The following is a 22,158-nucleotide window of genomic DNA, read 5'->3' on the forward strand; positions in this document are numbered from 1 at the left end:
TCCCATAGCATTAGTTTCAGCCTAAGGATAGGATCATGTTCCAAAAAGAGATAGTTGAAACACAGACTAAAAGCAAGGCTCAAATAAGGCTGCAGAGGTAAAGCGAGAGCTGCTCCTTGGACCCTCCCAACAGTCTCTAGCCAGAGGCTTCAGCATGTCCCATGGTATAAATCTCCGCCTAGGTTTAGGATTACATTTCATGTATTTGGAGTTAAATTCTGACATGAAAAACCTCTGATGAATTCCTTAGAGCTTCACCCAGTTTCTCCATGTCAAATTTGGCTCATTAACTGGAAAAAAAGGTTGTAGTGAAAAGACAAAACAAAGAGAGCACATCCTAACAAATGCAAGGAACAAGCAACATTTCCGCTATGTGCATTCACTCCTTCTTTTCCCAAACCACAGGACTCCCTACTGCTGTATCCAAACTGTCCTCAAAAGCAAGAGGTGAACAAGACTGCAGACAAAATGACGCATTCCTGTCTGGTTCTAAAGATGTCTCTGATGTGCACTTTTATATAGTGTTCTTCAAAAGGAAAAATATTGGCTAATGACTGAGCTTTGCAAAAAAAGTCTTGCTGTGGAGCTGTTCCAGAGACACAGGAGACATGCAGAAAGGAGCTCATTCAATTGTGAAGCAACAAACAGCAACACTTTTTTTGTTACAGAAGAGTAAAAATCTCCACACTTCAGTTCTGTTTCTCAGCTGGATATTGTGTCAGGGGAAAAAAAAAACCAACCCTATTCACCCTGCAGTTTATTTGAGATTTTAGAATACTGTAAAGGTATCAATAAGCAACCTAAAATGCCACTACATGGGTCTATGCATTATCCAATTCTCAGCTTCACAGCATGTCTGCTGAGGACCATCAGCTGCAGTACTCCAAAACCTCTAAAGAGGCCATGGGCTCATAACAGTTGTGGCCTGACTTGTGTCTCTAACGCAGGCTAAATACTGCCAACCTCCCAAAAAACTCATCCCTTCTCCCCAAAAAGCCTAAACACAACCACTTTGACAGCTCCTATTTTTAGACAACAAATATCTTCTTTGTTATTTATAGACGGAAATTGCACTCAACACATTCAAAACTGGAATACAAAGCCAATGCACGTTTGTGCTGCAGAGGTCTGCTCTCTTCTGCCAAGTGGGGTGGAGAGGCTTCTACCCTGAAAACAGAACCAAGTCTCCTGAAAGGAGGATTATAAATAAGCCTAATACTCTCATCATCAGCTTTGGCTGCACCTGGGCAGAGTGATTTGCAAGGTGTTCTTACCACAGTAACCAGGATCATTTGATTAGTGATTTATCTTCCACATATCCTTGCGAGGAAAGTAGTACAACTATCTTGTCAAGCAACTTACCTATAAACCTCCAGAACAGAAGCAGAGACTGTAACTTCTCCAGATTCACAGTCTTATGTCTTTCCATGAAAGCGCTTCTCCATAAAGACATTTTTCACTTTTACCTATAGTGAGTAAACATGTTTGCCAGAAGCACAGGAATCCACAGCAGGATCGCACCTACAGCTGTTATAAACTTACAGCTAACATTCTCTTATTCTCCAGAAGGGAACATCGGTCCGTGTCCTTTAAGGATAAAACTAAGGGAGGAATTAAGGAAGGAGGATGAAAATAAATCAAGGTAGCACAGATTCAGCAGGCCTTACTGGAATTGCCTAACAAGGAGGATTGATGTTTGTTGCAGGAGAGCAGAGAAATCAGAAAAGAGGGTACAAAACAGCTGTAGCAGAAACAACGAAACGGCACTTTTCCAGATGCCACTGAGGGACTTCCAGCAAAGCAGCCTGAATATCCTAAGAAGTATCTGCTCCAGTAAGCCACCATGGAGTGGCTTACTGTTCAACAGGAGATCGATGCAGGAGGTAATGCTCAGAGACCATCACCTCTGGGATGATCCAGCAGTTAGAGCACTCATGGGGCCTCTGAAGACTTTGTCCCTGAGCTCCAGGGACACCGTTAGGCCAGTCACTTAAGGATAAGTATTGAAAAGTACTTAGGTACCTAGCTCATTGGTTTCAGCAGGAGTTGCGGGCCCAAATCTGTCTTCAAATCCTGGCCTGAACCTCTTCGTGGCTTGGTCTCCATCCCCCTTTGTGAAATGCGAGGTGACAATGTCTTTATACCCTGTAACAGTTACTGTGTAAAGAAAAGCACATGAAAGCAGCGGTCGGGCGCTTTACAGCGTGGAGCCATGAACAAGCTAAAGGGACACTTGCATATAACACAGCATCTCCCTGCAAATCCAGGCATTCCCATTGCCTTCCCTTGGCATCACCAGCCCAGTGCTGTTGATATTCCTGCTGAGTGCTCTGTCCCACTCCCTGTTAACATTTTAGGCACTGTGGGACAAAATGTGAGGAGTTTTGCCTCACAACAGTGGTTTGCTCTGGAGTAGATGTACTAGGATGTCTCCGCTGAGCTGGAAATAGGGCAAACTCCCAACCAGACAACAGATTTCAAGTCCCCAGGCAAGGGAAAATGAAGAACAAATTAAATGTTCACTGCAAGCAGTTCACTAAACAAAAGAACAATAATAGTGTTTTTCTGCCATTCTTTTAATTTCTCCCAGGATAACTACACATATTCTGGATACAATCTGTTTCTTTGCCAGGGCTTCAACATTCTCCCCTGAATTTAATGATGCTGGAAAATCTCCACTTTTCATAGACTCCGAGTCTCTGCTGAGCAGCAGAGGGCTGTACAATACTTGCTTATGCAATGACTGGTCCTGTGCCAGGAATAATAGCCTGTCTACTAGGAACAACCAATTCACACACAAAACCAAAATACTTTTCTCATTAAATGTCCTGAATTAGGTGGAGTAAAAACACCCCGAACCTACTGGTCATACTGCACACTAATGTCAGCGTCCACACTGAGTTAAATAAACCCACACCCTAGTCTTTGAGGAACAGTTAGCATGAGCGGAGGAGCGTGGCACTTCCTTATTCATTACCTCCAAAGTACACTTGACATTATCAAGAACTATAATTACAGGACCAGGCAACAACAGGACACCTGAAGCAGTTAAAATGCAACTTGATCTGGGAAAGTACTTGCAGACAAGCACTGCTTTGGCTACTTCAGGCACCAGCATGCTGTAGTCATATGGTAGCTCTTCTGTCCACAGGTGTGATCTGTCCATGAGCGGATGAGGAGGTGGAGAACATTATCATCTTACTTGCAAAGTAATCTGCAGCACAGTGCCTGTATCAGCCTGTGTTTCAAGGCTACTCTGGACCATGCTTTAAAAGTCGTGTATCCATATTTCCTCCGAAAGAAACACTGAAGGCAGGAGGGTCCCATAAAATTAGCTTTATCTAATATGAGGAGGAAGACCAGGTGTTACTGTCTGAAATCAGCTTAGCTGCAATAAGGTGCAGGTCCAGATCTAAACTTTTGCCTCTGTCACAATGGAAACACCAAAGAACCCTGGGAGAACCCTTCCTCCATTTTGACCCATGGCTGAGAAATAAGCAACCAAATCATTGACACTTTCTTGTAGACCTCAGAATTCCACCCTTTGCTACCTTACCAAATCATTACTCCACTGGGATGTCAGCCTTCCATCCTTGCTCACATTTTACTGGCAAGAGGAAATAGGACATCTCTACTTTAAATGAAAGCTCACTGTGAAGTGTAAATAGCAAAGAGATACAGACCAGACAGTTATCCTGATCACCTGCACCAGAAATTCACATTTTCCACTCCATTCTGCCCTTCTAGAAGAGGCTTTATGTAGGGCATGGGACATCTAGGGGACACATCCCTTGACTTGTGCCTTTCACTGGCAGACATTAAGAGGCTGCTGCCTCTCCCGCAATTTTAAGAGTTGGTAGAAGCCAAGTTCTGTTATCCTGGAGAACAGGGCTTTTACAATGTGGCATGTAATTACACTCAGAGAAGAGACACCATAGCTTGCCACTTATCTCATTTACACAGCATCCATTCCCAGCCTCTCTTGGTCATAACACAATACCTCATGGACTGATACTTTGCAGAGTACCCTTGGAAAATGAACTAAAGAAAAGTACAGCTTTAGGATGAAATGTAAGTTAGACACCCCTGGAGAGAAGAACTGCACATGTATGGGATGAAAGCACCTGGTCAGTGAGGAAAAGTCCTACAGTTCTGTGCAAAGCAATTTTTTCAAGTGATACCTTCTCCAACCATTTAACTCTTCTCTGCCGTTATCAGGGTCTCCCCTGTTTTTGTACCACCGCACAACCTCGGTTTTGACTTAGGAAGACTGGGTGAATTTCTGCCTGCACTTCTCCATACATCATTTTGCATGGCTGCAGTGTAGCTTCCGTGTCCCACATGAGTACTTCAAAGGCATCTACCATTTATATCAAAGGGGCAAGTTCATGTCAAAACTTCAGGCCAGTAGCTTGTCTCCCTCTGTCAAAAGCAGGAAGCTATGGTGAGCCCTGAACCCAGTGAACAGGAAGAGGTTTACAAGCTCACACACAAAGCGATGGCAAAGAATGAAAAGAAATGCTGCAATCTATGACACACACAAAAAACCCAGTGACAAATAAGGGCAGATGTTAAAAACAGACAGCTGTGTCTGTCTCTGTCCCAGAGAAACAGATTGCTTGAGTTGCTGAACTCGAGGGATCTGCACCACCTACCTAAGTGCAGATGCCCAGTTAGCCAAGTACCAAGGAAAGACACAGCATCAAGCAACAGCTGGAATAACCTGGGTGCGTACAAAGCCAGCACACTGGGAACACTGAAGAGGGAAGAAAATAAGCCGAGTATGCATGCTAGAGTTTGTAATAGCTCTGAGTTTATGGATTTTATAGCAGTAGTCATATTTCTTGCATTTTTTCCTTCCAGAGGGTTCTGTTTTCTTTTATTTCATCCTTTTACCGACAGAGCCATCTAGTGGATGAGACATCAATTGTTAGAAGGAAATTTTGATTTATCACACCGTAAGGATAATACACACATCGCACGTAGGATCTTCAAAGCAGCCTGTAACAAACTAGCATATCAGTTAGTCTAGTCAGAAATTGCTAAGTGATATGTTTATCTTGGCTGGGGCTTAAATTCCTACCAGTGTGTGAAACTTCAAACTTTTCAACACTAATTCACAATACCTTTCTGAAGAGGGTAAATAGTTCATCCTAGACTCAGCCCTGACCTGAATTCATAGTGCAAAGCTTTTCATTCGTGCAAAATCCAGTATCTTCTTCAAAGCCGATGTGGATTAGAGAAGTTACACATTTTAAATAAAGCTTAAAAGCTAAGACAACACTGGTTGGAAAAAAAAAAAAGTTTAAAAAAAGTTTCATTGCTGTTTGCTCAGTGGACAGTCACAAATACAGAGGGTAAGAAACATCAGAAGGTGTAGGAACTTAAAGCAGACATACTGCAGAGTTTGTTCTATCAGTCAAACCTGCTGGGGAGGGTTATTGTTTCTTTCTGGTATTCATGGTTGTCCCTCTGCTCTCAGTGCTGCTGAATGCCACATCAACTGTTTCAGAGAAGAGATCTCAGTGGAGAGAACACAAGCTTGGCATTGCACAGGCAGGAGGAACAGGAACTTTAAAAACCAATAGAAAAGGTAAGCCAATCATCATTAGTGGAAACAATCTCCAACAAACCTGCTACTGCCAGGCAATTTTAATTTGCTTAAACAGCATTTAACCATTATACTCTTTAGGGTTCCCCTTGGTGTTTCAAAGCCTTTGCCATTCCAGTAGCTGTCTGTGGTCAAAATGCGCGGTTTCTCCCTGCCCTCTGCAAAAGAAGCTAGCATCTAACCTTCAGAAAAGGCTACATGCTATTTAGCAGTCAGAAGGAAACAGCGATACCCAAAGTCAATGGGCCAGATTTGCAGCCTTGCCAAAACGTTGAACCTCTTCCAAACAATACTTTTAGTCAAGTGCCCCATTTGTGGCTTACTTCCTTTTCCACATATTAATAGTTCTTTCTGGAGGTTTTATAGAAAAAGAAAGCAGAGCTTTGAGGGCTGGGAAGTACCGCATAGTCCTGGCAAAAAAAGATGTGGCAATCCTCACCGTTAGTTTCCTCGAGAGGTTACAGGGAGAACCAACAGAAGCCAGACCCAAAGGAGTTCTGGCAAAGTGACTTTTTGCTCAAACTGTGAGTATGCCTCTTGTCTCTCCTGTTATCAAACAAGGTAACGGTAACTTTGTCACTCACTGTACATTAGCCACAGCCAGGATGACACCCTTTAAACAGAACAGCTTGCCATCCTTCAACACACACACACTCCATCCTATGCTATTTTATATTTATGGCAATTAATTGTTGCACTAATCTATCTCAGGTTTCTATTAGGTGTTTGCTTTGGAAGAGATGGCACTTCTAGCTGCCGAAGAAGCATCCTATAAAATCTTGCAGCAGACACTTGACTCAGGTTACACAGAAAGTAATCATGTACCATGCCATTCCAGTTCTGCCTGTTGACGGTGGTGTAACTCCATTGTACAAAAATTCTGACTTGATTAGCAATACAATCACAAGCCTGATGTATTAAAAGCAATAAAACCCAGTTAACAGACTGCAAATAAAAGACATTTCAAATAGCCATACTACTACCTGCTAGAGAAGTGGACATCTTGTATACCACCATATAGCAACAAGCAAAGCCCAGTGGATGTCAACAGAAATACCTATTCTTACCTACCAAGGCATTAGCACAGGATATTACAAGCAGACAGTTCAATTCTGACCATAAAACTCATGGTACAGCAACAGGATACAATTCTTTTCTCCTTTGTGCAATAAAACATCAGTCTCAGTGGGCATCTAGTATAAAGACTCAAAATGGACTTCAGCTTCATGTTGATTTTAAGATGGTCTTTCTCAGGACAGTCTTGTGAAACTCAGAAGCCTTTACTTAAGCATGGGGAGGAAATTCTGTGAAAATGCCTTCTCTCCCACAGTAAGAGCTAGAACCAAACTGATTATTGAAGAATTCCAAACAGTACAAACAGCTGTTACTACTAGTGATTAGAAAGGCTGTAGTTTGCAATAGACCACTGCAGCTTTACTTGCCCATATCTTACGCAGATACACTCAGAGGGAAATGGCCTGATCAACTGATTATCTGTCACAATTCTCTTCTAGAGTGACTGTCCATTTGAAGAATGACACATTTCCACAAGGAAGTGTTTAATGCCATTACTAAAGCCCCAAATTGCTCATTTTAAGTTGGAAATACTGTCTTCAAGAAAGCATTACTGCTATATGAACATGACTCGCATACCATGTTTTGAAGCAGGGCTTTGTGAAAACTGTCTTGTCTTTTGGACAAGTTCCTTGGCCTAGGCACGAGATGACACTACAGTGTTTTTATAGCTGAGCTCAAGCAGATCTTAAACACATTTTAAGGAGGTTTCTAATGCAAATGTTTAGGATCATTACTACCCAGAAGAACATGTAGCAGGGTTTTTCTAGTGATGTGAGACCAAATACAGCTTTATTTACAGACAATTCAACAAATTAATACATTAATTCACCTTTCATGTCTGCACACAAGGGAGTCTTCACAGCATCAAAGCAGAAAAACAAGACTAGCTATTTTGTACATGTACAGACTGATAATTGATTGTATGCAAGTATGTGATTAGGTTCAGAAGTGTTACATTTAAACATTACAACCATTTAAGTCAGTAAGAACAACCACACTATACTTTTAGCAAAATAAAAAGTTACAACTACATCTGGCTTCCTGCAGATCAGCTGATGATCTCTATCACTGTGTAGAAATGCTAAGACCAAAAGCTAAAGTCGATCCTAAGTTTTGTTCAAAAGATTAGCATTTGTATTGAGTTGTATTTAAGGGATAACCACTTATAAGACTTTCCCCATTATACCTGCACTACCTTTCAAATTTACAAAACACTTCAAATTTATCCTTGAAAATGCCTATTTTATATTCTGTCTTCTTTTCCCAGGCAGAGGGAAGAACTACTAAGAGTTAGAATAGAATTTTTCACTGCAAATGTAGACTCAGGCTATCAAAGTTGTGTGATCCTAATGAAAAATTCTCCCCCTATCCAAAGAGAATAGTAAGAAACGCAAGAATACAAGCTCAATGTACAGATCTGAAGATGGACCTCTACCTGTTGTAGGTCCGTATAAAGCAAAAGAACATAGTGCTTTGCTTCTCAGGAAGCTGCCTCTGTTTCACTGTATTTTCCACTGCTAATATGAATTTAAAACATACTATTTCAAAGTTCTTCATCAAGAATGCCTTCTAATCTTTAGAGAATGAATGACAACAGGACTAAACAAGAAAAAGGAAACATGATGATCTTTAAAAGTCAATGCATCATACAAATACAAAGTAGTCAAATCTAGATATAAAGTTCACTATTTTCCAGACAAAGCTGTTTTAAGTTTGAAATCAATCTACAATGTATTTGCCCAAGAGGAGTCCTGTCATGTAAGAGCAGACAAGTTTTTGTCAGAAACATTTATTAAACAAAACTGATACCAATGCGCATGTAGTCAAGTTAATAACCCCTAATTAAAAAAAAAAAAGCATGTCGGTCAAGACCAAAATTATCTTCGCTTCTGGAAAATATTGCCACGGCCCATACCACGGCCTCTTCCTCTTGCAGCCACTGAAAAAAGAAAACATCAGGGATGACATGAATTTGATCTAACTGCATATTTATCTCAACAGCTGACAAGCAAAACATAAATAACACTCAAAGTCTCTTGCTTAGAAGCAAGGAAATGAGGCTATCCTATGAAGTTCAGAAAGTGACATGACAGCAAAAATTTTTCTGTGAGAACCAGAACTAACAGTGACACAGTCTTGCTACTTCAAACAGATGCAGTGAGTATTCATACACTTTGTGTTCCTCCTAAGCTGCCACACAAATGTGTAGAGCCCAACAGATTTAAAACCCCACAGTCTTCCAGGGTTTTTGCAACAGAACACAGTGCATTTCAGCAGATGTTACTCCCCCACGTGACCTTACTGGATTTGCTAAAGCTAACCAAGGAGTCTGGAGCCCATGATCATTACTCAATCTTGTTATAACTAGATAGTTTCCCTGAGAAAGGTACAAATGAGAGTGAACTGCAGAACAGCTAATAATTACAGCTTCCCAATAGTTTAAGTACCATCTTAATACCTGAATTTGTTTTTCTACAAAAGCTTAACAAGAACACCCGAATCCTTCCCTGAATATTCTAAACAGCTAGTGGCCACAATCACTGGAAAACAGAAGATAAAGTTTTATATAAAGCCTCTGTTTAACAGGACTGCTCACCATATCTGAATTATTGTAACATCAATATTACATATTCAGGTAATTGGGCAATTTGAGCCTTGACTCCCACCAGAAGATGAAACGTACAGAAAACCAATGTATGAACCAGTAATCTTTCAGTTTCTTACAGCTTACATTTCCTCAGTGATAGAGATGACAGTTTTCCAGTTCTTCTACAGCAAAATGGGTGTCAGGGGAGGACCATAAACAAACTGTACGCACCTTGAGCTTTGAGAATAGCTGCTTTTCCTCGCCCAGCTCCAGAACCCTGGTTTTTATTCTTCATGCTCTTTAGCATAGGAGCGTTCTTCAACATATCTGGTAAAATGAGAAACCGTATCTTGCTACCTCTGATGTACACCTGTTCAAGCTGTGCCACTCGTCCATCTCTGTATGTCACCGTTATGTTGGACATCTGGAAAGTAAAGATCAGTCAGCGCTCACGGAGGCCTCTAACAGTTCTGTGTTCTTATTTCTCTTGCCTGTAGAATATACAGCCAGGATTCAAGTATCAAAGCCAAAGACTTTCCAAGCGTACTGCTTTCTCAACTGGAGTCATGACACAAAGCATCCAGGACCATTTAAACATATTCCTAAGCCTGCTACTATTCAAGCAGGCCCAGGACTTTTGCTTTCTCCCCCGTTTGCAAATTAGTTTTATCAGCTTTATTAGTTTTGTTTTGTTATAGTGAATCAGTTTTAATAAAGCTGCTCTAGTCCTAACTATTAAGGAAGCATTTTGATTTCAACAACTTGCTTAAAGTCAATCAAAATTAAGCCCTCTTGGGACGACTAAAGTAACATGCATTTAAAAAAGCTTCTGTTTCTTAAATCAAGGCTTGCGTATTCTTATGCTCAGTGGCTTAAATAAAGAACTCCAGTAGAAACATTGTTCACAGAACAGAACCTTAAGAACACTGATGTTATTGACAGGAATGCCCCATCTGACTCTAAACCCAGAAAGAATAAGCTCTGGCCTCTTTGGAGCACTCGGTAATCATGAATCCATTTCGCGATGGTAAGACAGTGTGCATGCAACAATACGGTTAGTTTTCTTTATTCCAAGACTAAAAGCAAGAGTCTTTTAATCAAGCTGCCAATAAGCTAGCTATCAGCCTTTCCAGGCATAGATCAGATAGCCTTCCCTCCATCCTTCTGAAGCAGGTATACCTGACAATTCATGTTGTCTTCAGCTTCAATAAGTTTGCCTCGGTAAACTTCTCCTGTATTGGTCTCGCATGTCACAATATGGCCTTCAGCCTCGTGCAGGACTTTAATTGGCACTCCAATCGACATGTTTGCAGTGCTATGGCTCTACACCTGAGACAAGATAAAAACCCAAAGGACATAATTACAAAGAAAGTTGTAGACTAGGTTTTTACCTACACAACGTATGGTCTTTCCCAGTGGAAAGCACTGACTTTTCTCTCTTGCCCAAACGCACCATATGCTTTGATGAAGCATTAATAAAACTTCTCTAGAAAGATGCCCATGGGGAGAAAAAACTTAAAAGATCAGAAAAAGCGATTCTTTTCCAGCACTCCTCCGACCTAGGAAATTCGCCTGTAAACACCAGATAACGGACCACTTGTATAGCCAGGTGCACCTCAAATGGAAATAGCCCCGGGTGCGTCCCGTAACGGCACAGCCTGCCTGACCGCCTACGAGCTCGGCCGGACCTGTGGGCAGCGCAGCCCCGCTCGCAGACCACCATCACCTCACCAACGGGCTCTACCACGAGGAGCCCAGCCCACACCACGGCCCCGCCGAGGACCCCGCACGACCCTCCTTCACAGGAAAGTCCCCAGACTTCAGGGGCAGAGGAGAGCCCCGGCCCGGCGGGGACACCCACCCCCGAGAGGCCGAGCGGAGCCCCCGAGGCCCGCCCAGGCCGGCGGCCGCCCCACCGCCGCTTCGCCCCCTCAGGCCCAGGCTCCGCAGGCCTCAGGGGAGGCGGCCGCAGCTCGGGAGCTTCCCCACAGCGCCCGGAGAGCGAGGAGAGGCCCTGCCGCTCCCGGGGACCGGCGGGACGCCGGGGAACCCCGCTCGGGGCCGGCTCCCCCGCCACTCACCGCCCGCCAAACCGCCTCGGCCCGGGCCCGCGCTCACCCCCTAATGGCCTCCTCCAGCTTCCCGCCGTGCACCGCGCGCCGGAACCGGAAAGCGGCGGCGGCGCGGCCGCCTCTTTTCTCCCCCCCCCCCCCCCCCGCCCGCCCGCCACCGCCAGGGCGCCCGGGGGCCACCGGCCCGCCTTGCCTCGGCACCACGGTTCCGCCGCAGTCTTGTCCCGCCGGCCGGGGGGGTCAGCCCCGTCCCACCGGCGGCACCCCGTCCCCGGGACAGGGCTGGTTACCGGCGCGCCCCGCGTTTCCCCGCCCGCCTCAGGCCTCCCCCCGGCCCCCTCCCTCCCCCGCCTCATGCCCCTGCCCACCGACCCACCCCACCGCGGCGACGGCGCGGGGCAGACGCCCCGGGGCCCGGCCCCCCGCAGCCCCCGCCTCCGCCTCCGCCCCCGGGGCCGGGAGGAGCCAGCGCCGCGCCGAGGCATGCCGGGCTCCTGGGCCGCGCCGCCGCGCGGGCCGGTTCGCCGGGGCCGGTAGTGAGCGGTCGGCAGCCGCCCCCCCCCTCGCCGCCATGAAGAGCCCCCGGGAGGCTGGGGAGCCGCCGCCAGGTCAGTGCTGCGCCGCCGGGGCAGCGGGGCCGGCCCCGGCCGCCTTACCCGCAGCCCTCCTTCCGCGGGCGGCCGCCGGGGGGAGCGGGGTGCCGGGCGGAGCCCTTCCTCGGTGGCGGCGGGAGGGGGGGGGATGTCTCCGCAGCGGGGTCCGCCTCGGCGGAACGGGCTGGGCGCCGGCTGGGGCCGGGGGGAGGGAGCCCCGGGTACGGCCCCGGCCGCGGCGGGGAGCGGGCGGCTGTTGCCGTCCCGTTCGGAGGCCCTGGCGGCCTCCTCCGCCCTCCCGGAGCCGCCGGTTTCACCAGCAGCGATGTGGGATTACTGGCTCCCGCTGCAAGTTCGTTGCGCCGGGGAGCTGGCGAACCGGAGAGGCGTTTTCGGGGATGTTTACAGCCACAGCGTGTACTGGGTTCTGGCTTACCTCGGGACAGCTGACAGTCATCGCTGAAGAAGTCTGGGTGTGCTGGGAAACAGGATGACTGGAAGCTGAATATCCGAGAAAATTAAAGTTATTACCCGTTGAAGTCTTCACGTAGAAAATGTGTCCCTCTTCAGTTAATCTTGGGACTTGACAGAGGCCCTCGGTAGTAACAAAAAGGGGACAGAATCGTAACGTGCCGAGAAAAAATGACAGCAAAGTACCTACAGATCCTGGTTTGAGAAGAATCTCGGAATTGGGTTCTCATTTTTTCTTTAGGATACTTAAGAGCGCCTTAATCTAGATTCATTAAAAAGACTGAATATACCAAAGGGTATGCCAGTCTTCAAAGTCATGATTAAACAGCGGCACAACTATGAAAAAATATTTGGAAAGAGTCCAGAATCTCTGTATTGGCTCGTCCCTACAGCAGGCTATAGCTTTGTTAAAAATAATAAAAGATTACACACTAGGCCAGTCCACATGATGTCAAAGGCATTTTTATTCCCATCTTAAAATGTAGTTGACCTCGTGTCTTCAAAGGTCTTTTCTAGGTCAAAGGTAAGGTTGTTGAGAAAAGCCCTTTATGATTAACTCATTTTGATTGATGTTGAAGTAGCAGTAACAGGCACAACACTTCAAGTCCTTCGAGTGGTAAGGGCATTTCTGAAACTGAAAACACCACATTGCCAAGCCTATGAAAATAAAAACTGAGGCAGAGGGATGGAGTTACTTGTATTCTGGGACTTTTTGGTAGAGATTGTGCTTTTTCCCTCTCCTTTTGTTGAGTTATTGAGGGAGTTAATACAAAAGGCCAACTGGTGCCATTTGTGAGCTTTGTTAACGTAAAATTACTCACATAAATTACAGTCCCTGAGGAAAAAGGCATCTGTAGAAAAGGCTCAAATCTGTGGGGCTAGGAGGAGATCAATGCCTAGAGATCTTGGTTGTGTCTGTTTTCTCACAGTTTGGTTTAACTCCTATTGTGGCACAGAAATACATTCAGACACAAGAGAAAGGATGAATACCTGTGCCTTACCTTCTATTATTTAGGAGGGGAATAAAGCTTCATAGTTAGCGGCTGGTGGGTATGTCACCCCACCAAAAAAAAAAAAAAAAAAAAAAAAGAAACTTTCAAGGAAAAGGGGGTGGACTACATGGCAGAGTGATCCAGGTATGGAACAATAAAGGAGTATGAGATTAAACCAAATGCTTAACTGTACAGAAATAGCAAACCTACGTTCCCCTAAGAAAGAAAAAAGTACCTACCAATCAGATAAGGTAAAAAAAATGTTCCTAAGTTTTTGCAGCTATAGTGCTGAGGACAAGCTGACTTAATGCCAAGGTATGGAAAAAACATTTCTGTATGGACTGACATCTTTCGTGTTTTACTCACAATGGGGTGTTTTCACTACAGTTGACTGCATCCAGCTGAAAGTGCCGGTCATTCAGCAGTTGTACCACTGGGACTGTGGGCTAGCCTGCTCCAGGATGGTGCTTCAGTAAGTGACTGTTTTGGTTTGAATGGGTGGGAAATCCCATCCCGTGGGGAAGGTAGCAGGAAGCAATGTCCGGGGAGAAGACGTGTGTTGAAGCAGCTGTGAGTTTAACTTAGTCTTATGAGAGCACCTATTGTCGGGTACCCTTGGAGAATTACTGCTGCTTGGGCCTGGCACAGCTCTCCAGCAGGAGCAAGGGAAAATATAAACTAAGATGAACTTCAGACCCTTTTGAATAATTGACTGTTTTGACAGATGCAAAATACCTGATCAGCTCTAAGAACTTTGCAGGTTGGCATGCATAAGCTGATAAAAAGTTATTCCTCTTTCCTGTTGTTATAATTCAGAACTGATACTTAGCACAGTAATTCACCTGATTCCTTTCTGTGTTTTCAAGTGATGGGTAGGTGTATCCCAGTTTCTGAGTATATACTACCTCTGTCCTGCTGAGCCCCCAGTCTGTGGGATGAGTGTGTTTTTGTTCCAGGAGTAGTTTCAACTTCAAAACAATGCACTGTATTGCCCCTTGGGTTTTTTTTGGTTTTGTTTTGGTTTTTCTTTTTTTGAACTAGTAGCTGTCCTGCTGAACTCCTCTTTCCTTCCACAGAGGAACATGAGCTTAGGTGCAGGAGAAATACCTATTTAGATGTCCACTTAGTAGATATGAAGCAGAAGATTTTCATTTCTCTCCATCCCTTCTGCCAAGACGTTAGTCCGTGTGCTGGTAATTTCCCATCTTGACTACTGTAACCTCTGCCTCTTTATTCCCTTTACCTCTTTGCCACTCCAGTCTGCCCAAAATTCAGCTTCCTAGATTAATCTTCTCACCCTGCTGATCTGACCTTGTTTGCCCTGCATCCTCAATTCCAGTCCTTTTTTTTCCATTTACTTGCATTTGTTTTCTGACTTCCAGAACTCTCTGTAACTGCCTCTCCCCACCCCTTTGCAACCTATCCCAAGCTTCCTCCTGACTTCATCTCCCCGTTATTGCCTTTTGTGCCATCAGTGCCTAAGACAAGCTTCCTTTAAATATTTACCGACTTCCTTTACAGTTCCTCCTTTTGAAATCCATCTATTGCGTGAAGCAAGTTTTAGTCTTTAACACTTCTTTCTGTGTTTGCTCTAATATGTTTGTACATTTAGATTGTAAGCCCTTCAGGACAGAGTTCTATACTTGCTCAGTATAGCTTGCCTATTGTACAGCACCTGTACTCTTCTAGCACTATAAACCAGTCAAGATACCCATACATTTCCAATTATAGAAGGTCAGCAATAAATCCAGTTAAATATTCCCTATTCCCTTCCCTTCAATTTGTGGCTCCTTTGTGGGTTGTTTTTTTGGGGGTTATTTCTGAGCCAGGCCCACTGTTTCAGTTTTTACGTCCTGTGATGTGGAGGCTTGGGCTACAGCACACATTTTGCTTTTCCTAAGATCTGTGCTCCTCTTCCCCTGCCTTTCCTAATAACATAGGTACCTGAATCATTTGGACAATGATGAATTTCAGAAAGCCATCCAGGAACTCCAGTTAACAAAGAGTATCTGGACTATTGACCTGGCCTACCTAATGCGGCACTTTGGTGTTAAGCATAAATTTTGCACCCAGACGCTTGGAGTGGACAAGGGCTACAAAAATCAGGTTAGTATTCTTATCTACTGGGAGACAGCAGATGGTTTTAAAAGTCCTGCGTGTTACGCTATAAAAGCTTTGCTGTGTTACTGACAATTAACCACAGTTCCTGTAAACAAGGTTTGCCTGTTGCCAAAACTGGCACAAATCAGTTCCAAAGGCAAGGCTGCTAGATACGATCCCACATGTTTTACATCTTTGATTCCATAATATGAATTTTATAAAAAGTTTTCATGTAGTGCTCATGAAAGGTTCCAGCCTATTTGACAGCCTTGGAGACTGAAGCCCTCTATTTATCTACAGAACAGGTACAGCCTGGGCAGCAGCAGTGCTAGCTTCCACACTTTCCCCACCACGGTGCCTCAGCCCTGACCTGGAGGAACCACCTCTAGAGGTGAGAGGGGAACTCAGCCTCCATGTCCGTTGAGAGCTTGGCCTCTTCAAGATTGCCAACAAGGGGGCCAGTGAGGGCCTATAGTGGCGATGGCTTTTCTAATGCAAGCTCCGGTCCAGTACGAACCAGACAGGCTTCTTTCATGTAGGGAGCTGAATAGCCACTGGATGGAAATTACAACAGTAACTGACCAGGAGTGAATTTAAACTTACAATTTAGAGCAGGAATCCTTATCCTGTTACCAGTGAACTAAGGGAGAGATCTCTTATCCCATAGCCAGATCTCCAACTTATGCAGGCCCTTGCTAGCAGGGATTGTAAGTGGTAGTTTACCTAAGGTAAACACCATTCCAGTTCATAACTTCTATTATCTCCACAGTCGTTTTACAGGAAGCACTTTGACACAGAAGAGAATCGAGTGAATCAGCTTTTTGCACAAGCCAAAGCCAGCAAGGTGCTGGTGGAGAAGTGGTAAGCTTATTGTTTTCTTTCTTTTCTCTGTGGAGATTCTGTGGGCCGCATGCTTTTCTTGGAGTCACCAAGCTAAACTGGTGAAAGAGACAGAAATTGAGCCCTGAGCCTTTTTTGTGAATTACAGAGTCTTTCTAATACATGTCTCAAAAAAAAAAAAAAGTGGACATCAAGAGTTAATAATGAAGTTTGAGGAAAAATAGTCATGACACAGAATGAGTGATTTGAAAATGCTGACGGGAGTTGACTAGTGTTTATGTTTTGAATTTGATTATCCATTAAAATTACACCATCGGGAGTGCCTACAGCACTCTAATTGGCCATTGTTGGAATTAAGGAGAGTGCTACCTGAGCACACAACATCTTGTTCCCAGAGCTATGCAAACATTACAGCTCTCTGTTCCTAGACAGACATGCAAAGAAAAAGCTAGCATATGAGCTTTTGCCAAGAGGAGGATGAAATAAGGAACCTCTGTAAAAGAGCTGCAAACCCAGGAGAAGGGGAAAAACTGCAGAATTGTTTCACAGCCAGCAGTGATATTCTACATGGGAAATAACTAAGCATCCATGTTCAGCTTGAGTTGTATCTCTTTTTATAGTGAAGCTGGATTTGGATCTCTGTTGTCAAAGTGGGGTAAATGATTACGAGTAAGAAAAGAAGAGAGGGTGCAGGGCAGCCACAACAGCATCTGAGGGCTGTAATGCAACTTCCATTAAGCAGAATTGTTAAGTGTCCTTTTTAACATACATGAAGTCTGTGTGGCACCATCTATTTAACTAGAGATGTGACAGGACAGAAGGGACAGTCAGTCCATCTTGCTTTAGCGACACTGGAAAAGATTAAAAAGCACTTGAGTTCAGTCAGGTAGTGCACACAGCCCCGACATCTGGAATGTATCCAAGGGATGAGTTTCTAATGCATATGGAATACACCATCTGCCTCAGTGAAGGACAGCTTTTAACAGATGAGATTATAGGTTGTTTGGTTCATACTCATTCCCTGTAGGAGGTACTATAGAAATAAAGCCTCAAGAGCATCAGGTAGTCCAAAATTGCAACTGGGAGAAACATATTCCTGTGTGACAGAGGCAAGTTTGGGCACATCAAGTTGGTTAGCAATTATACAATCTTTAACCACTCAGTCGATAAAGATTTGGTGCTTCAGAGATAAGCTTGTCTAAGAGCAAGAAAGAACACTTCACTTACAATTTTCCCACAACAAAAGTCTCTCAAGTTACTGAATGAGTTGCCAGCTCCTTTAATACTCTTCTCTGGGGCATCTGATACATTCTGAGATTACACTTACATTACTGCAGAATCCAGAGCTGTTGGTCTGCACTTCAGTAGCAGCAATGAGATCAAAAGGCCTTGAATGACACAGGCTTTGTCTGTAGCAAAGCTTGCACAGTTTAACAGCAAAAAGCTGTACCTGTGATATAAAAATAACCATGCTAGCTACATGTCCTAAGTATTGTCCATCATCACACACTTCATTGTGTGTGATACCAGTCTTTCCTAAACTGGTTAATAACTATGTCTGATTTTCTGCAGCACAGTAACTGTTCAAGACATCCAAAACCACCTGTCCCAAGGTCATGTAGCCATCGTCCTAGTGAATGCAGTCCTGCTATTGTGTGATCTTTGCTCAAGTCCTGTCAAATACTGCTGCTTCCTCCCCATTGGACAGAAGTGCTTCTGCAGGAATCCTGACTACCAAGGCCATTTCATTGTGTTATGTGGCTACAACAAAGCCTCAGGGAGTATCTACTACAACAACCCTGCCTATGCTGACCGTAAGTAGCCTGTTCCTTTTGGGTGGATTCTCAGCCGCTGCCTTACTAACATGCCTGTAATATGGAGCCAGAGCTGGACTTCCGCAAATAGTGTACATATATTTCAAGCATCACTAATCAATTTGTCACAGGGGGTTTTTCCACATTAATTAAATCAGCGCTGCATTTTGTGCTGTGATTTACTTGAGGCATTGAGATACGCATTCTAGCAAACTTGTTTGGCTTTCAGATGGGTTAGTGAGATGCTGAACTGTTGTTCAGAATATAACAGGATAGCCAATTTCTTACCTATTTACAGCATTACTTCAGTGAGGACTGCCTTTGAGGTGAAAAGATCTACCTGAGTAAAACTGCAACCTAAGCTGATAGGTCTAGTCTGTATACTAGTTACTTCTCTTTGTAGAGGCTGCTAGATGCAGTATAAGAGCCTTTCACAGGCAAATTCTTCTGAATTTTTAGTAACAATTTTGTTCCTCCTTAACAGGAACATGCTGCACCAGCATCAGCAACTTTGAGGAAGCCAGGACAAGTTACGGCACTGATGAAGATATTTTGTTCATCTACACAGACAGCTGACATCCACACCTGATACTTCTGGTCCTTTCCTGTGCAGCCTGCGTGGCAGGTGGCTGCTTGTCTCAGGACTCCCCCTGCAGAGACCTTGCTCCTGAACTGCAGTGGGATCTTAAACAAGGGAGGCTTTATAGACATTGATAGGACTATATTGCAATGCTGTCTTTACCTTTTTTTTTTCCTGATGATGGATCTGATTTTGCAATGTATGTCTCAGTTTTTTTGTTCTTTTTCTCTCATTTTCAACACTGCGCATTTGACAGCAGTTTTAAAATACAGGCCCAGAGCCTGTTCATGTTGAGCTTATTTTCAAATTAAAGACATGAGAAAAAAGCACCAAATTTATGACCTTTAACACTTGGTAATACATGCATAGGTTTAGGTAAACAAAACCAGGAAAAAAAGTAGAAAATGCCTGTTTCTCTCTCTGTCAAAGCATCAAGGGCTGATCTTCATCCTAAACCCGAAGATTTGAGGTTCAGCAGGGTATTATGGAAGGAAAAAAATACTAGCTTAAACCACTTTCAAATAACAAAAATGCCTTTCTGGCTCATCAGTATTGTCTGCATTGTAGGAATGAAACACATTTACTCAAGGAAACTTCCCATGTACCACGTTCACCTTACACAGATTTAGCATTTATGTCACTGCATTAAATTTTGAATCATAGTTATTGGTATTGTTCCCTTGTACTACAAACTCAATCTCTTTCAGCTAAATCCTCTAGGATGACTGCTTAGAGCAGGTTGTATTGCCTCAAAAGTTTAAGTGAAGATATTTTATTTGCACCTGGAAGTCTTTATTGCTCTTTGCAAAAATGTCTGAACATTATGCCACCCACATGTGCCAGTTTCTGCAGAATCCATTCTAAATATAAACTTTAAACTTATTAAGCAAATAGAGAAAATGATCGTCCACACTAATGGTATACATTTTGTGTGTAAATTGTAAATATCTGACAGCATATACTGGATTGTAACTAAAATGCTGAATCGTAATTTGAGCCGAATTTTACTACTGGTATTAGCTCAGTGACCTAAGAACAGCTGAAATCGATTAAGAAAAGAGGGAGTATAAGCATCTCTTTGCTACAAGTAAAAAGGCAGGAACTCACATTTTCTAGTCTTATACTACAGCTGTATTTGGATTAAGTTGGAGTTACTGTATTCAGACATTATCAAGTGAAATTGGTACCAGCCCATTCATAATCCTTTCAGGTATTACCTGGGTTTAATTACTTTGCTGAGGAACACTGAAGTGTAAGAAGTAGCCACCTATTTCAGATTCATCCATCACAATTTCCTACAAGTCTTGATCTCCAGTCCCACCTATGTTGAAGTGGGTAGAAAAATCAATGTTAATTCTGATGTAAAGCTAGCAAAATTTTATTTTGCACTTAAGACAGAGATCCCACACCTTTGGCATGGTTTTAGGAAAAGAACTGTTTGAGTTCTGGAACTGTGTGGAATAACAGTAAGAGGACATTGTTATTTAGTGGTGGAAATAATAAATAGGAATCTACTTTCAGCATGGTAAAAAAAATTTCTAAGAGAAAATATTTTCTTCTATCAGTTGTTGACTTACTGAAAAGTATCTGGAAAGTGTTCAGTAAGTATACTTAGTAGAATCAAGAGCACTCCTTTGTACAAAGGCTAAAAACAGTAGCAGATTTAAAATGCAGTAGCCTTTAAAAAGTTCAAAAAGTATGTGACAAATTTTCAGTATATCAAATTTTGCTTATCATTGGTGAAGTTGGAATACATAGTGGCACTTACTTACACTTGCAAAATGAGTAAAAATTAGGATGTGATTTGTGAGAAGTAGAACGTTAGTGGCACCAGCAGAATCCCAGAAAAAAAGCTACACAACCTATTACAGATAATGCCTTCCAACTCCTCCAGAGTAAGTCATAAGAAGGCTACTGATCTGCGAATTTTTATGTCTAAGTCCAAATTCATGATGTTTGATTTAGAGAGATTGTATTAGCTATGTTACAGGTTGATGGAGTACTTCCTTAACCCATGCATTTTCAGATAGGTAGTTCATTCAATACCATTAAACTGCCACAGGATTTATTTTAGTGCAGGCTTGGTTAGCTAAATAAAAACAATTCTTACAAAAGGTTTGTAATTGACATTTAGCCTCTTACTGGTTCAGCTATCCAAATGCGAATCTTGAGCTTATACATAAGGGCATGCTAAGTGTTCTGAAGTGCACAGATAGGTGTAACTATATCGACTGTTAAATATTTGGTACCCAGGGTTTAAATACTTCAACAAAACTGAAAGATAAAGAAACAAAGCTGTTTAAGCTAATACAGACAAAAGGAGAGCTCCGCCATTGGAACAGAATCTCTTACAGCCACCAACTGGAAGATGGCTATGAGAGGTGAAAACACAAGGAAGCAGCAAAAGCCAAGTGAAAAGTCTGAGTATTTATATGACACAAATTCAGATTAAGCGGCTCACTGCACAAGCATTCAGAACATGGGCATTTTCTGAAACTTTGTTTCCCATTACAAGATAGTCTATCAAAATACTAATTCTGAAAATGTTTTGTCACTTTGTTTCCTTCATGATGTCAATAGCAAAGGAAGGGGTATTTTACATGCAGGGATTTTATACATAAATATATTTTTATTTGTAATTAAGCCATTCTCAATAAAGGTTTAAAGTCACAGATAACCCTGTAACATAATGTAGCAAGTGCATTTATTAACTAGCTTATTATGAAAGTGTTGGAAAATCTTTAGAGGACGTGTTACATACTTAACTGGAAATGGCACAGCTGAAATTGTAATTTGGAAAAAAATTTAAGAGTTTAAATATTTATTTCAGCTATAAATTCATAGTTGCTAGGCTTGTATATAACTGTATTCCTTCTGCACTTCTGAACACCTACTGCATCACCTGAATCGTACAAAACAAAATTTCAATATACACTAGTAGCTGAGAATAGCAAATGTATTGTTATTATCTATATTCAACAGCTGTTTTGTATACTCTGCAACCACTGAGTATCCTACTGGAGTGCAGCTCCAGGGAAGTAGTTTTCATTACCCATCCTGATCCCTAATAGCATCTCTGTGGCTTTCTGTTCACAATGAAAAGTATGCAACTGCACCAGCCTTGCCTATGCTTTTAGCCAGTGTTTCTATTTTTGCCTTACAACATAGCACTGAGCTTCTGAAGATATTAAAAGCATCTGGCTGCAGCACTATTGCACTTTGAAGGAGCCCATCAAAGACATTGGTCCAACTGTGGTTCTAATATGTAGTGTAAGGGGAAATAGAACCAAAGTAGTCTTTCTTTACAGTACCCACAGATCTTCAGACAACTAGGACATGTCTGGGACATTACTTAGCTCTAACAGAACTGCATCAAATAGTTTGTAATTAAAAAAAACAGATGAAAATAATTTATGCCTCC

At 43.0% G+C, this 22,158-nt stretch overlaps 3 protein-coding genes across 8 annotated transcripts; 2 read left to right on the plus strand and 1 right to left on the minus strand.

The window, feature by feature from the left end:
• Positions 1-7,458: 7,458 nt before the first annotated feature.
• Positions 7,459-12,030, minus strand: SNRPD3 (small nuclear ribonucleoprotein D3 polypeptide). 5 transcript variants are annotated; one of them, XM_069795142.1, is made up of 4 exons: positions 12,004-12,030; positions 10,455-10,604; positions 9,507-9,699; positions 7,459-8,627 (listed from the first exon to the last, which is right to left on the minus strand). In XM_069795142.1, exons 2-4 carry the CDS (start codon positions 10,578-10,580, stop codon positions 8,566-8,568), a joined length of 381 nt encoding a protein of 126 aa, XP_069651243.1. In that variant the 5' UTR covers positions 10,581-10,604; positions 12,004-12,030; the 3' UTR covers positions 7,459-8,565. The 5 variants fall into 5 exon arrangements, with proteins under 5 accessions (XP_069651243.1, XP_069651241.1, XP_069651242.1 ...); XM_069795140.1 differs by lacking the exon at positions 12,004-12,030 and adding an exon at positions 11,724-11,792; XM_069795141.1 differs by lacking the exon at positions 12,004-12,030 and adding an exon at positions 11,541-11,663.
• LOC138687552 (uncharacterized) lies at positions 10,896-11,884 on the plus strand. The gene is made up of 2 exons (XM_069795512.1): positions 10,896-10,911; positions 10,974-11,884. Exons 1-2 carry the CDS (start codon positions 10,896-10,898, stop codon positions 11,882-11,884), a joined length of 927 nt encoding a protein of 308 aa, XP_069651613.1.
• GUCD1 (guanylyl cyclase domain containing 1) lies at positions 11,749-22,147 on the plus strand. Of its 2 annotated transcripts, none has more exons than XM_069795145.1 (6): positions 11,749-11,955; positions 13,791-13,875; positions 15,344-15,509; positions 16,273-16,364; positions 17,916-18,157; positions 18,642-22,147. In XM_069795145.1, exons 1-6 carry the CDS (start codon positions 11,919-11,921, stop codon positions 18,731-18,733), a joined length of 714 nt encoding a protein of 237 aa, XP_069651246.1. In that variant the 5' UTR covers positions 11,749-11,918; the 3' UTR covers positions 18,734-22,147. The 2 variants fall into 2 exon arrangements, with proteins under 2 accessions (XP_069651246.1, XP_069651247.1); XM_069795146.1 differs by lacking the exon at positions 11,749-11,955 and adding an exon at positions 12,009-12,425 and having other exon boundaries at positions 13,787-13,875.
• The last annotated feature ends 11 nt before the right edge of the window (positions 22,148-22,158 follow it).

Source organism: Haliaeetus albicilla, chromosome 10, assembly GCF_947461875.1.
Source record: "Haliaeetus albicilla chromosome 10, bHalAlb1.1, whole genome shotgun sequence".
Taxonomy (NCBI): domain Eukaryota; kingdom Metazoa; phylum Chordata; class Aves; order Accipitriformes; family Accipitridae; genus Haliaeetus; species Haliaeetus albicilla.

Excerpts from the sequence above, each read along its gene's own strand:
- SNRPD3 (XM_069795142.1), bottom strand. The coding sequence starts at position 10,580 with ATGTCGATTGGAGTGCCAATTAAAGTCCTGCACGAGGCTGAAGGCCAT. Across the intron at positions 9,700-10,454 it reads AAGACAACATGAATTGTCAG|ATGTCCAACATAACGGTGAC; the intron begins GTATACCTGCTT and ends TTTACTTTCCAG. Across the intron at positions 8,628-9,506 it reads AGCTATTCTCAAAGCTCAAG|TGGCTGCAAGAGGAAGAGGC; the intron begins GTGCGTACAGTT and ends TTCTTTTTTCAG.
- GUCD1 (XM_069795146.1), top strand. The coding sequence starts at position 12,339 with ATGTTTACAGCCACAGCGTGTACTGGGTTCTGGCTTACCTCGGGACAG. Across the intron at positions 13,876-15,343 it reads TGCTCCAGGATGGTGCTTCA|GTACCTGAATCATTTGGACA; the intron begins GTAAGTGACTGT and ends CTAATAACATAG. Across the intron at positions 15,510-16,272 it reads ACAAGGGCTACAAAAATCAG|TCGTTTTACAGGAAGCACTT; the intron begins GTTAGTATTCTT and ends TTATCTCCACAG.